General features: G+C 28.6%; 2 protein-coding genes across 2 annotated transcripts; one reads left to right on the top strand and one right to left on the bottom strand.

Moving 5' to 3' along the window:
• Window positions 1-3,492: 3,492 nt before the first annotated feature.
• On the bottom strand, window positions 3,493-5,808 carry LOC145833740 (uncharacterized). The gene is made up of 2 exons (XM_082940899.1): window positions 5,723-5,808; window positions 3,493-5,228 (listed from the first exon to the last, which is right to left on the bottom strand). The coding sequence occupies exon 2, from the start codon at window positions 5,210-5,212 to the stop codon at window positions 4,142-4,144; it is 1,071 nt and encodes a 356-aa protein (XP_082797025.1). The 5' UTR covers window positions 5,213-5,228; window positions 5,723-5,808; the 3' UTR covers window positions 3,493-4,141.
• Window positions 5,809-13,073: 7,265 nt separating this feature from the next.
• Window positions 13,074-14,204, top strand: LOC145834564 (putative hydrolase LipZ). Its single transcript, XM_082942018.1, has one exon. It carries the CDS (start codon window positions 13,090-13,092, stop codon window positions 14,149-14,151), a length of 1,062 nt encoding a protein of 353 aa, XP_082798144.1. The 5' UTR covers window positions 13,074-13,089; the 3' UTR covers window positions 14,152-14,204.
• The last annotated feature ends 777 nt before the right edge of the window (window positions 14,205-14,981 follow it).

Below are 14,981 nucleotides of genomic sequence, written 5' to 3' on the forward strand. Positions count from 1 at the left end.
AACGCTCAAAAAGTTTGGTCTAAAGACCTGATGTACGAAGAGTCCTTTCGGTTATCGAGGCGTATACCACATGATTTTACAACTTACGACTTAGAAAAAAAATTATAATCTACGCTCTCAAACCTTAAGAAATAAAACAATCAATAAAATGAAAGAAATTAAAATAAAACAAAAACTGATTAAGTAATGTGTTTACTTTAAAAAGCTTTGTTCAAAATGTACTAACAAACTTGCCTAATAAAATAAAAATGAAAGTACAGTCTTAGCCTAAAACAAAAATATATATAGAATTAGAGAACATTTTTAGAACGAGTACAAAAATTGTTGAAACTGTTATTGAACTGTTACAAAAATTAGAGAGTGTTATTTTATTTGTACCCGATTAAAAGTATATACTTTGTTTGTAGTTTTAAAACTGATAAAGAATCACTAATATAACTTCTTAAAAGCATTTTTTGGTATATATTAAAAAAAACTTTGAAAACTTTAATAACAAAATTAACAAGTTTATTTAACAACAAAAAATCCTTAAAAAGTTTGGCCCAAGGACTTGGTGTACTTTCGGCTATCAATTTTTTTTTTTTGCTTTTTTGAATAAGTTTGTCCGTAGCTTTAAACACATATAATTTGAAAAAGTTATTCAGTAGCTTAGTAGTAGTAATTAAAAAATTACAAACTAATATTCAAGTTAAACTAGTTATATGCTATAAAAATATTAATTTAAAGAACAATATTTAAGTTGTATCATTCACTTTACAAACTAGTATATTTTATCAATTAGCATTTTATATATACAATGAAGTTTAAAGTACTACATATGTTCTTTTTAGTCAGACAGAAATTAAAATCTGTTTCTATACTAGAATCCACTTTAAGCGTGTTTTCTACAGGCTGTGCAAACCGTGTAAAGTTGATATTTAAAGAATGAGTCTTTCAGAAATTTTTTTGGAGTTTTATAGAACACGTTTTTGAATCAGAAGCTTTACACATGCAAACATGCTTATCTGTGTTTTTTTATTATAAATGCTGAACGTTAAAATTACAAGAAGTAAGCACAAGATAAAAAAAACCACGAGAAAATTATTTTATATGCAGCAGTATTATTATAATCTAAAATACACCATTTTAAAACTAGGTTAATGAAAGCACATTACTGCACGCTTTTTAGCAATCGATTTTTATTAAGTTTCAGGTTCTAGTACTTTTCTTCACCAAAGATTGACCATGACTTATATTTCAACACTTTATCTGGTCTTTGAGTTAAACGATAAAATAACGTTTGTTTGTCTTTTTGAAATGCTCAAATACTACAAAGTCTAAAACTAAAAAGTTTTTTTCCAAGTTACATTTCAAGTTTAAACTAAATTTATTATGACTTTACATAAAATCATTAAGTGAAATTTCTAAATATTATCAAAATTAGAACTCTAATTTTAGATAGAAGTGAATTCTAAATCAACACCAATAGTGAAAATGACCATATTAGTTTTCAGTGATTTAGGAGAAATAAAATGTAGAACTTTAATATATAATAAAATATAACAATTAGCAAATTTTTAAAGCAATTATGATGTTATTATTGATTTTATTAACTGACCTTACTCAGAATCTAATACTTAAAATCTAAAGAACTTAAGTAAAAACTGTGAAAGTTGTATTATATACTTTCAGTTTATTAATAAATAAAGATTAATTTATCAACAAGGTTAAAAACAATTTAAAAACTAAATATTAATTTTAATGGAATTGTTTTACTTTTAAAAAGAAAAAATTCATTGCTCCAAGTTTCAAAAAGTACTTTGTTTAAAAAAAAAGCTGTTCATGGGCATAATGCAGATCAATTAGTTTTGTGGTAACTTTTGAACATTTTTTTAACAATATTTATTGACGTATACCATAATATAATGAAAACATTAAATCGAAGATTTCTTTATAAATTGTTTGTTTAATAAAAAATTGTACCTAAGAAATGTGCAGAATGTTGTTTTATACGTATAAAAAAATATCAAGTAAAAACTTTTGGTTTATCAACAAATTTTCAGAAAAATTCGGAAAAAAAGTCATAATGAATTGTTTTTTTTATGGGCTTCACCAACATTCAAACTAACCCAATACAAAAAATTCAGAAACCAGATACTTTCAGCTAAAAGATGAGGTATAATACATTATTGTAAAATAAAATTAGGATGCTAGTAAGCGTGAAAACTAAAGAACTTTAAAAAAGTTATACCGTAATTAGAATGACGCTCGTGTAAGAATTTTTTAATGTGTCTATAATTTTGTACAATTTAGTTGTTTTTTAACTTCAAAGTTAAATACGTTAGTATATATTTTAGGAATTAAAAAATATCAAAATATATTTTTACAAAAATTATTAAAAAGTTGTTGTGCTCTTATAAGCACTTACTTTGCTTTAAGTTAAGGTAATATAACTAAAACTTATTTGCTTGTAAAAGATTTTTTTGTAAAACTTCTAATAAAAAATAATAATCACTTACAATATTAAGAAATATGTATACGTCTTAAAAAGTTTACTTCCCTATTTGTAACGTATATTTTTCTGTTTTAGGGTTTATTTTAAACTGCAATCACGTTAAAATTAATTTAAAATATTAATTCAAAAAAAATATCTATACTTTGTTAATTCTGAGTTATTGTGAACTATTTTCAACCAGAGGCGTCGCGTGAGGTGTTGCACTGCCGCAATTGCACCATCTTAAAATTATGTAAGAAAAAATAAAGTATCTATAACGTTTTAGTTATTTTTTAGAACAAAATCTCTTATAAAACTCTAATTTAGACAACGACCATTATTCTCACTACACTGACGCAAACTCTTAGCTGACTGCCGCAAATGAACTCAAAAAAGCAAAATTTTCTCAACAACTACCGCAAAATCAATATCTTGCGGTAAGTAAGCTAAGTTGAAAATTCCCTAAAACAGTACAGGCTTAAGTATCATTCCACAAGCTATTGTAAAAAAAAATTAAAACAAAGCTAAGCAGAGACAACTCGAGCAGAAGCAATTCGAGCAGAGACAACTCGAGCAGAGAAAACTCGAGCAGGGAAAACTCGAGCAGAAGCAACTTGAGCAGGAAAAACTCGAGCAGAAGCGACTCAAGCAGAGGCGACTCGAGCGGAAGCAACTCAAGCAGAGGCAATTCGAGCAGAGACAACTCGAGTAGAGGCAATTAAAGCACGGGCAACTCGGATTTTTTTTTTCTGCACCACCTAAGAAAAATACCACGCGACGCCACTGTTATCAACCAAAACAAAGCTATTTATAGTACTTATGAGCTTTCTCTTTCAACTGTTTTATATTTTTTATTATAATCGTTTTATATGCTTGATCTTCTAATTTTTTTATTTTTAAATTTTAACTGTTTTTTAAGATATGAATCCTTAAAACTTTTTATAAGAATTTTAATTATTGGAAAAGTTATGTAACCAATAACATCAGTAGTTTTTCATAATTTTTTTTTTTTAGTTAGTAATTAAACACATTTGTACAAAATAGTAATTAGTAGGCATGATCCGATCGAATGTTTTAAATTATGCTTATATAACTTTAAGTATACACCAACTTAAAAAGTTAAATTTTTTAAACTGTATTTATTTGCTCAGGAAAAAAACTTTTAATATATTCAAAGTTTGATGTACATTTTAAATATTGACATTAGTAACGAGATAATAGTTTTAAAAACTTTGTATTACACTTAAAAATTATTTCACGATACAATGTTTTTGTTTTTGGAGAAATTTTAAACACTTTAGAAGAAAAGCTATCACCAAACAAGAAACTAAAATCAGATTGTGTTTCATTTTGATGCATATGTATTAAGTTAGTCATGCAACTTTGCAGTAGTCGCAGTTATGAATTAAATGATATAATATAATTGTTATTATAAATTAACCATTACCAAATATAAAACATTTTCATAGTAGGACATTTGCGTTTTACACTGTATAAAATATTTATTTACTTAAACAAGCTTTGATATTTTTTACATCAAAGTTTTTAAAAGTCAAATACTTTCATTAAACCTAAATGTCATTTAACACAGCTTGCATGTTCACGAAAAAGATTTACCAAGATATAGTATTTACTTGAGCCGTTTAATTATTAATTTTCATCCAAACTTCAAATAAACGAAGTCGAAGTGTTAGCAGTTGCGACAGACTTGTAGCTGGCGGCCGTGTCGACGCGCTTCCTCGCAGGTTTGCCCTTCCTGCACAAAACAAAGAGTATTTCGCTGGCGTTCTCGAAACAGAACATGACTGAAATCAGGTTGACGAAGAGGCTCATGTCGTAGATGGTCCTGGTCAAACTTAACGGGGTCGTTTTCGGCAAAATCACCGTCGACATGACAACGGCCACGACGTCGCTGAGGACGCAAATCACGGAGCTGACGAAAGCTGACTTGATCGCTTGAAAGACTCTCTCCTCCTTCTTTTTCTTCTTTGTTGTGACCGAGGCGGATCTTTTCAACGAGGCCTTTGCTCCTTTGCCGTGCTGCCTGAGCGGGTGAATAAAGAGGCCGAACAAAATGGCTTGCGATATTATCAGAGTGAAGGCTGTGATGTAGTTCGCCAAGTGGTTCGCTTTTCTTCCCATCCTTTCAACGCAGCCGAAATTAGAATTCTGGTAGGCAACGGGGATGGTTTTCACAAAGCAGGCGCTGCCTCCCCCCAAAAATAGCAGCACCACGAAAACGTTGCTGAAAAACTTGACCGTTTTCGTGTTGAGCCTCTTCAGGGACGCTTGCGAGTAGAGCATCTTCTGCCTGTACCAGAGGAACGTGTAGACGGGAAGCGTCGAGAAGGAGAACATGACAATGGAAAAATCGAACACCACCTCGCACATCCTGTCACCATGCGGGTCGAACCCTCCAGTCTGGCCCACCAGTATGAGCGCCAGCGTGCCCAGCAGCCTCAGGAGCAAAGTGCACGGGCACAGGGTGGCCAAAAGCAGCAAGTTGGAGTTCTTTCTTTTCTTCTTGTCGCCGCGCTTCCACTTGTCGTTGCGAGTGGCGTAGGTGACGAAAGCGAGCAAGTTCCATACTGTCCCGAGGATGAAGAGAGCGTTGAAGATCTGGGCGAACAACCAGGACCTTTTGAAGAATGCGGGCCCGGTAAAGTTTCTATTCAAGCCGAAGTTTATGTTGCTTGTATTTAGATTCTCAGAACTATTCCAAGTTTTGTTGTTTTCCATAATTCATTTTATCATGCTAAAGAGGAATTTTATCAATAATGAATAGTTTGTTTAGAAATAGCTAAAGCTGTGTTATGTTGGAAGCACGATTAGATATTTGTTATAATGCTTTTATGAAGTTGTCTATAATGTTCAAACACTTTAGTAAAAATAAAAATACTCTAAGTGATTTAGACTTAGCAAGGCTATTTGAAACTAACTAAGTATATAAAAGTGTAGGTATAGTAACATGTTCAATCTATACTATTCAAACTAAAATTTTAAATTAAGCGTGTTTGTTTAGATGATCCTATAAAACTTTGCTATTATTAGACTTAGATTCTAAGCACTTAAAAAAGACTAAAAAATATAAAATTCCACTAAAAATCAATTTTTTAACTTTCAATCATCTTTTATTTTTTTTGATTGTTACTATCTTTTGTTTAAATAAACAGCTTTCTTTATTAAAAAATGATGTTCTTATGCATATTATTAATGCTAACAAATATACCCTTAGTCTTTAAAACTCACCTGATAACATTTATCCTGAAAATACTATGTTTATTCTTTTTAACCGTCTTTTATTATTATGAAAAACTGTGTACAAAAAATAATTAGTTTGCTTAAGTAGTATAAATATTAATTTTTATACAATTTTAAACAGTTTCAGAATATACATAATATACTATTCTATATATAAAAATAATGTTTTAGTTCAGTGTTTTAGCTTTATATAAATTTATAAGTTGCTTTTTTTTTAATTCAAACTGGAACGCAATATACTACCACGCAAATATTTAAATGAAAGTTATTCCATATTATAAAATGTGATATTTCATTGAAATTTTTATTATTTCCTGTCTGTCGTAGATATTTTCATGCAGTAGTTTTCGTAACACATATTTTTCTCATTAGGTGACTTCCTTATTTTTGCGCATATAGTTTATATATTTAAAAATCATCACGTAAAAATAAAACACTTTTGTATGACAAATACCCATTTATATTTTAATTATAAAAGTTGTAGTGCATCTGTAGTAATATCAAACTAATAATACTACGGTTTAATATTAGAATATTAAGGTAGTTAAGTCTAAATTCGAAATTATAAAAACTTTGATTTTTATAAATATATAAACAACTATTTATTTAACTTCAACATACTTTAAAACTAGTTTTATGTAAAAAAATTTCATAGTATAATTTATATTTTACAATTTATATTAAAGATGATTACTACAAAAGAATTTTTATTTTCCAACTTGAAGTAGATACTAAAAAGATTTTTTTAAATAAATGATTGAGTTGTAATAAGCTTATTTTTTAAATCATTTTAAAACTTAAGTGTTTATATACTTTTTAGAGAACATAAAAATTACAATGGTTCATTGTGACTATGCCTGACTGATGAAGGCTAATAAAGCCGGAACTAGGTTTCAGAATGTCGTGTAAATTGTTTTGATGGTAGTACGGTGCACTAGAGTGTAGATAAAAACAATATGCTTTAAAACTTATGAATTTATATAACTAGTATTTTATCTTTAATTTAGCCTACTTTCATTAGTTGGTTTTTGGTTTCAAAACAACTATTTAATTGTATTTCTATTTAAAATGTTGTATTAGTGCAGTAGGTAACAGTGTACTTAAGGCTAATTTTCAGTTATTTGTATTTAGCGATGTTGTTTGCTTTAAAATCTTATAATATTTTAGCTATAGCATAAAAATAATTTAAATTTGTGCCAAAAAAATCATCATATTCACAAAACCTAATATAATTTTACCAAACGGAAAAATTTTACGAACAACTACTGCAATTTAAAACTTTTTAACTTTAAGTAAATATTCTTCCAACATTTGCTTCAGGCTCGTAGCTTACAGCAACGATTTAAAACCAATTAATTGCTTTTGTTTCAACTTTATAATTGAAAAACTTTGCTTTCTAGACTTTTGTGTGCAATTATATTAAGTTTAGTAAGTCTGAGAGAAAACTTTAAGATTTAAAATAGGATTTCTTGATATTTAACATTTTTAAAGCTAGTAATTGTTAAAAATAAAATTAAATTTAAAAATCTTGAGTAGATATTAATTCAATATATGTTTTTTTTTCAATTTAAACAACTTAATATAACCAAACGTTAAGAAAATGAAAAGTAACATTAGAATAATTTAAATTGTTTTTATATTTGATAACTATAAATTTCTCAGAAAACTAATTTTATTTAAGTTCATGTTACAAAACTTTACATAAACTTACAAAAATTACTTGTTTCGTATTCAATATAAAAGTTATCATGTTCAGGTTAAGTCTTTTTTAACTTTACTGTGCTTGGCAAATTAAATACTTTGATAAGTTTTAGTATAGAGTATAAAACACATTTTATAGTTTAAAGCTATGTAACAATAAAATTCATTTTAACAACAAACAAAACTTGATTAATCAAATGATACAGTCAATATAACTTTACAAGTAATTGAAGCAGGTACAAAAAAGACCACTTTTTGAATGATAGTCAAATAGACATTTTAAACTTTGATGATTTTAATTTATCAAGTTTGTTACAGAAGTAGATAAAGTTGTAATGTTTTTTATAATAAAATAGAAGATATAGTATTAAAACAATTATGTTAATCTAAATAGAGTGCAAAGCACCTAATAAACTGAATTAGTATATATTTTTTTTATTTACTGTATAGTTTCTGATAACTCTTTTCATGTGTTAGTAATAACCTAAATAGTAACATGATAAAATTTCTGGGTCGATCAGTTTATTAGTTTTGACAACACAATAAAAAATCTGACAAGTAAAAAAAAATGTACAAATCCGCTAATTTTTTATAGTTACTTATAATTTAAATATAGCTCTTGTTGTAATTGATCAATAACGTTTAATTTATTTGATATTTCTAATTAAAACTGGTGTAATTAGAATTTTCTTAATTTAAGTTTTAAACTAAAGCTATTTATTTAAACGGTCTTACTTTTAGCCGTAAGACTGTATTATTCAGAAGCTTAGTAATCGTAGATTAAAGTTAAACTATTACAGTTTGAATTAATGTAATTTGAATAATTATCTAACAACATTAAGGAAGTTAAACTACAATGCATCACTAGATACGTAATAGTTTTTTTATTAAAATCTGCGTAAAATTTATTAAAAGTTTTCCTTGTATTTTATAGCTGTAAATGTATTTAAACAGTTTTTTAGATAGCGTTAACTGTTTGATAAAACTTAAGAACGTAATTTTAAAAGTACAAAATATAAATTCGTTTTTACTGTTTACTTAAAGTGATTTTTAGAAAATTACTTAAAAGAATAGGTAAAAAAAACTGTTGCCTACTAAACATACCTACAAACAGTCTTTTATAATCAATAATTTATAAGTTACGCATATATCAATCAGGGTAGAACTTTTAGATCAAAAGAACTATAAAACTTGTTTTATTATGGTTTATTTTTGTAATATATTAATGTGTTTACTTAAACTCAATTATAACTATTTATGTTACACTCATATTAAGTAAATTTTAATTTCTTGTAACTTAATTGCAAATTGTTTTAAAATTATTGTTAGAAACTTGCTTCTACTCCTTTTATTCCAGTTATTAAAATTAAGAAAAAAAAAAGATAGTTAAAAGTAATTTTCAAAAGAAACATACTATAAAATACAATGTACAACAATAGTAAACTTAATAGCACTGGTGGACTACAAGTTCCTGTTCTTTTCGAAAAATCTTGGTTATTTGCTCAAATATTCAACTTCATTTACTTGTTTGGTACACTGTGGACTTATATCACAATAATATTATACGGATTAAAAAAGAAAAAATGGAAAATAAAAAACAAAAAGGAAAAAAAGTCCTCAGTTTTTATTGCCCTTGCCGCACTGTGTCCATTTTTTCTCGTTTTCCGGTTAGCAGTAACGGAAACTTTGATAATCATCTACCTGACTTACAAGGAGGGCTTGCAAGGAAACAGAATGTGCGAGACCGCTTTCGACTTGTCGGTCGTACTCTTCTCGTTTTGTTCCTTTCCCGTGTACACTTTTTTCTGGTACCGCCAGAAAACGCTTTACTTGCAGCCGTCGCTGCGAAACATCTACACAAAAACCGTCAAGTTTTTCAGCAATCTTTTTGCAGTGCTGCTTTCGGAGGCAGTAGCTCCTGCTTTATAAAGACCATTCCGGTTTCGTATGAGATGTCGTCTTACGGGTGCATTCAGCGCCCTGACGAGTCTGAAAATAATTTGGCAAACTACATTACTGCAGCTACGTTGGTTGTATCCCAAGCAATTTTGTTCGCACTGTTCGTACACCCGCTCAGGGTGCACAGAAAAAGTTCGAGGGCGTCGTTCAAGCGCAAAGGTGCGATAAGGTCCCAAAAAAAGGAGGAAAGAATTTACAAAACCATCAAACTGACCTGCGTGAGCACTTTGATCTGCGTTCTGAGCGATGTGATGGCGGTTGCCGGCTGTACTGCTCTGCTGCCCGACAAATCGCCGCTCTCCTTGACAAGAACAATATACGACATGAGTCTGTTCGTCAACATCGTGTCTGTGATGCTCTGTTTTGAGAATTCCCACAAAATAATGCTGACATGCTGCTTGAGTAGCAAGCAAACAAGGAAACGTGTGAGAAGTTCATCGTCAAGCTACAGGCAAGCCGCTTCGAATACCAGCACTTCTTTTCTGTAATTGTTATTTAATAAAGATTAAGCCTGTGTTTCACAAGTTAAAATATGTAAAAAACTAAACTGTAACTAATTGTTATATACAAGTTCTGAAATATTTTATGTAAAATAAACATTTAATCTAAAATGCTTTAAGCTGTGGGCTACCGATATTGGTGGCCCAACATCTAAAGCCTCAGTTGGGTCAGGGTGACTTACTGTGGGCAGATAGTCAACCTGACCTTTTTGTTCATACTTCTCATTTATACTATTATAGTTGGACATAATAACTATAGACTACTTAATGCTACTCTAGGCTACTTTATATAAATCAGACAAGACAGTTTTGAGTGATGAATCTTTTATATAAAACACAACAAGAAATACAAGCATATACAAAAACTGGAAGTTATTTTAATCTATCAAAAGACTTAAAACAATAAACTAAAAATTTAATAAAACTTTTAGTAAACAATAAACTTTAAAAGGTTTAACAAACTATTAAAATATAAACCTGGCTTAAATGTTCAAACAATAAAACACCAGTTGAAATATTCACTTTAAAACAATACTAACAATCAAAATTCACAAATCAGTTTAAATATGTTGTTGCTTCCAGCTGCACACCAAACTAACTAACTGCTTACATGAAACTGCCTGTCACGCCTTGACGTCCCGTTGCATCAGTATTTGGTTTAAAACATTACATCAGATGATTCTCATTGGCTCGTGCATTCAAGCATAACTAACTCAAAACAATGACAATGCAAGGAATTTTGCACTGTCGTTACAAAGCTTTTACAAAAATTAAAAAAAAATTATCTTGTATATTTATTTTACCTGTGTTTATCACAACAGTTTTATTTCTTATAGTAAAAAAAAAACATTTAAAATTTTAATTTTTTATATAGAAATTGTAATAAAAATTAAATGATAAACGAAAATAATTTATTAAATGTCTTTGTAGTTTACTAGCATTTAATGCTTAATAAAAATATATTTTCATTTTGGAGATTTTGTGTTGTAAACAGAAAAAAATAGCTAAAACTTAAAATAATTATCAGTAAAATATCTTGAATAAAGAAGTTCAGTTTAAGTTTTTATTATTATATGAGAGTAAAAAGAATAAACTATTAATATTATTTAGTATTAGTACTATTTAATTTATTTTTGCAAAGTCTAGTTTTTAGTAAAATTACAGATATATCTTTGTTCTGTTATTTAGCCAAATTAGTTATATTAAATATTCTTTATTGATTGTAAAACACTGAAATTTTAATCACAAATTATTTACAATATATTTTTCAAACCAACTTCTATAATTGTTTTAATGTTTCAAAATCAAAGCAATAGAATATAGACTTTTATGTTTAGACATTTTATAACTGAATAATTTTATACGCTTGACGATGTTGTTTCTTTTGTAACTATAACTAGAATAAACTTTGCAAAAGCAAAAGAGCAAACAATTTGTTTTACTATGTAAACATTATAGTAAAGATTATGCTAAATATTTTACATAATTTTTTGCAATAAAAAGGTTAAAATAAAAATAATAATGACTTTAATTGAAGTTGCAACGTTCTTATACAAACACTTTTGTGCCAATTACTTTAAAGTTTCAATTGTAGTTAAGTACTTAAGTAGTTAAACTGCCTATTTAAAAGCAATTAGATTTTTCTTTAAGGTTTTATTCACGGCATTTTTGCTTTGTATAGTTGTAGCTTAAAGATACTAGAAGTAATAAAAGTTTTTTTTTTTATAAAAAATAATTATGATTTCTTGTAAAGCTAACTAGTAATTAGTGCAAAGTAGTTTGTAGGATATACATACTTAGAAATAATTTTACTTTAGCCTATACGTTCTAAGGTAAGTAAAAATTGAAAGAAAATAGTTTCTACGTTAAAACCTTAATCGCTTAAAAAATATTAAAACAAAAGTTGTACTTTTTCAAACTATAATTTAAATATCTATACTTAAAAAAGTTTTTGTAGTTTCATACTTAATCAAATCTTTCAGCTGATTGATAATAATAAAATTTTTGGTTAAAAAAGTTTTATTTTTAAGATGCAGTATAAAAAAAATCTTTTAAACTTTAACTTACTTTTTTTAACTTTTATTGTACTTTTTTAAACGTTAAATGCTTTTTAAGATACTAAACGAAACTAAACAACTATAGGTTTATAAAATATTGTAAGTGATCTCATTTAAATTTCATACATAGTTGAAATTAAACTTTTAATTTAAAAGTTTTATAACAATAGTTGATTTTTAATGGTTAAAAAAGTTTTGACAAGGAACTAGTTAAAAAATTTTTCATAAAATTTTTATAATAGTATTTAGACAAGAGTAATTTATGTCGAACTTAATTAATTTTTTTAACTCAAATAATTTCGCTTTTTTTCGGTGAAACAAGTTCTTAATATAATTAAAAATAAAAACAATTAGTAAATATATATGTACGTACATTGTACAGTACATACTAGTTTTATTTTTATGCAATTAAGAAGTTATATCTACGACTTTTTTTTTGCTTCAATGGAATACCACTTATTTCAACAACTAAAACTTTTATATTATATAAATTAAGTGTTAAGTAAAATGTGTGAAAACAATTTTACAGAATTTTCAAAAATACTAACTATAGTTTTAAATTTAGATAGTACTTATTGATGCAAATTATATTCTTTTTACACATTAATATTGGGGAAAAGAGTAACAAATGCATGGAGCGTCACTTTTGAACAGCGTCTCTTTTGGACAAAGCAACTCTTATTACGGAGTCCTTTTGCACAAGTCGTCAATTTTTCATGTCACTTTTTGATGAATGACAATTTTGCACGGTTGACTTTTGTGTAACAAAGATAAAATAAATCTTTTAAAAAACTTTAAAAAATTTAAGAAAGCAAGCTTATATCGTTCAACTGACAACTCGTGCAAAAATGAATCTTCGGGCGAAAGTGACTGCTTTTTTAAAAGTTACGACGTGCAAAAATGACCCTTCGTACATTTCTGACTAATATATATAATATAAGATAAACTAAACCCTAGCCTTAGTTTTAATTATATTATTTATATTTAATTTTTGAATTGTTTAAATATATTATTACTTTATTAAATTTAAACCAAGAGTGAGTAAAAAAAAGTTGGACCTAAAAATTAAAACAGCGTTAACAAAAGTCTTACAAAAGGACTATGATGAACTTTTTTAGAAGTCTTTAATATAGTTTTAATGTTAAAAACTTTCGCAACCTCAACTTTGTGGCTTCTTGCAGCTGTATTAGTAACACCCATCATTTACGAACCTTATGACACCATCACAGAAGACAAAATAAACAACGACATAAGAAAATTACCAAAAAAAATCCGTTCATGGCACAACAGCGGCAGTTTTGTCGAAATAAACGGCCACAAGGTCTTCTACGTCCATAAAAAGCAAAACAAACCATCAAGAACTGACAAAACAGTCGCGTTAATTCACGGATTTCCTTCTTCCAGCTACGACTACAAAGACGTCATAGACGGTTTGTATCAACTCGGTTATGACGTAATAGCGCACGACCACTTGGGCTTCGGGTTTTCCGACAAGCCGCGCAACTTTACGTACTCGCTGACGGAAGCCGCAGAAGTGACGTTGCAGCTCTGGAGGAGACTGGAGATTGCGGGTGACCTCCACGTCGTCAGTCACGACATGGGCGACTCTGTTGCCATGGAAATAATGTCGCGGTCGGCAAGAAAAATTATGCCGGAATATTTCAACACAAAAGTTGAACTCAAACAGTTGATACTAATCAACGGCGGAATCAACTACGAACGAATAAACTTCCGGTTGAGCCAGAAGCTTCTTTCTCACAAGCTGCTCGGCTCCTACTTCAACGCACTCAGCAACTTGCTGGGACTTTCCCGGTTCACCTTCCCGCGGCAGCTGGCCACCGTGTTTGCCCGGGATTTCGCAACCAATAGAAAAACAGAAGCAGTCAACAGCATGATGGCGCTGAACGACTTCAAAGGGGGCACGAAGATCATGAACAAGTTGATATTCTACCTCAACGAGCGTCCCGAACGCGAGCGAAAGTGGTACGGTTGCCTCGGAACGACCGACATGCGGCTGGGAATTGTTTGGGGCGACGAGGACCCGGTGAATCCCCTTGCCACTGCAAAGTACGTAGTTTCGGAAGTTTTGAAGGGCAAAAATGTTAAATTCAGAACACTTGAGGGCGCAGGACACTTTTTAATGATTGAAAACCCCGAAGGATGGTTAAATCATGTTTCAAATTTACTTGAATTAAAATAAGTAAACTTTTTTATAATCCTAAAAATTTAGAATTGTGCTAATATATCTAACTTACTCCGCTTTTTTTTTTTGTTGATTTTGTTGTTTGGTTTTAACTTACAGTACTTCGGTAGAAAAGAAAAGAAGTCTTTATAAACTTTTATTAGACGTTTGTACATCTTTTTTCATTATAAAATTATTTAAAAACTTAAAACAACTGTTTTTTACAATTTTGTCAAGAGACTTAAGCTGTTGTTTTTTACCAAAATATATAAAAACACTTTAAAATCAAATCAACAAAATTAAGTTCAAAAGGCTGGAAAAGTCTAGAATTCTTATATGAAAAATTTAAATTTTCAACAACTTTATATTTTTATAAATTATATCATTACGAAAAAAAGTATAGCTTCAAAGATTTTTATTTAATTTAAATGTGTGCTTTTCTGTTTAAAAAATTATATATAACTTTTAAAATATTTTACAAAGAAGTAGAAAAAAGTCAGGTTTTTTAAGTTTAAGATTTTTTAATAACTTATGTCAAAAACAGACAAAGGCTTTATAAAAACTTTAAAAGTTTTATATTTTATGAAAGCAAAACGTATGATCTAAGTAAGTATTATTCTAACAAAATTTTAATTAATCGCTGAATTAAATGCAGCAATATAATCTAGAAAAATAACTAGTGCAAGTACCTGACATAACTTTAAAATAAACAAGTATATAGATTAGCAATTCTTAACCTGGGGTAAATTCCTTTGTTTTAGGGGGTAAATTTTCTTTATTAAAAGTTATGTAATTTAATTTATATTAAATTCTTTTTAGTTTATAAGTTAGTATTCAACTTTAATTTA

Source organism: Thalia democratica, chromosome 4 (genome assembly GCF_965202585.1).
Source record: "Thalia democratica chromosome 4, ktThaDemo2.hap1.1, whole genome shotgun sequence".
Classification (NCBI taxonomy): Eukaryota; Metazoa; Chordata; class Thaliacea; order Salpida; family Salpidae; genus Thalia; species Thalia democratica.

Excerpts from the sequence above, each read along its gene's own strand:
- LOC145834564 (XM_082942018.1), top strand. The coding sequence starts at position 13,090 with ATGTTAAAAACTTTCGCAACCTCAACTTTGTGGCTTCTTGCAGCTGTA.
- LOC145833740 (XM_082940899.1), bottom strand. The coding sequence starts at position 5,212 with ATGGAAAACAACAAAACTTGGAATAGTTCTGAGAATCTAAATACAAGC.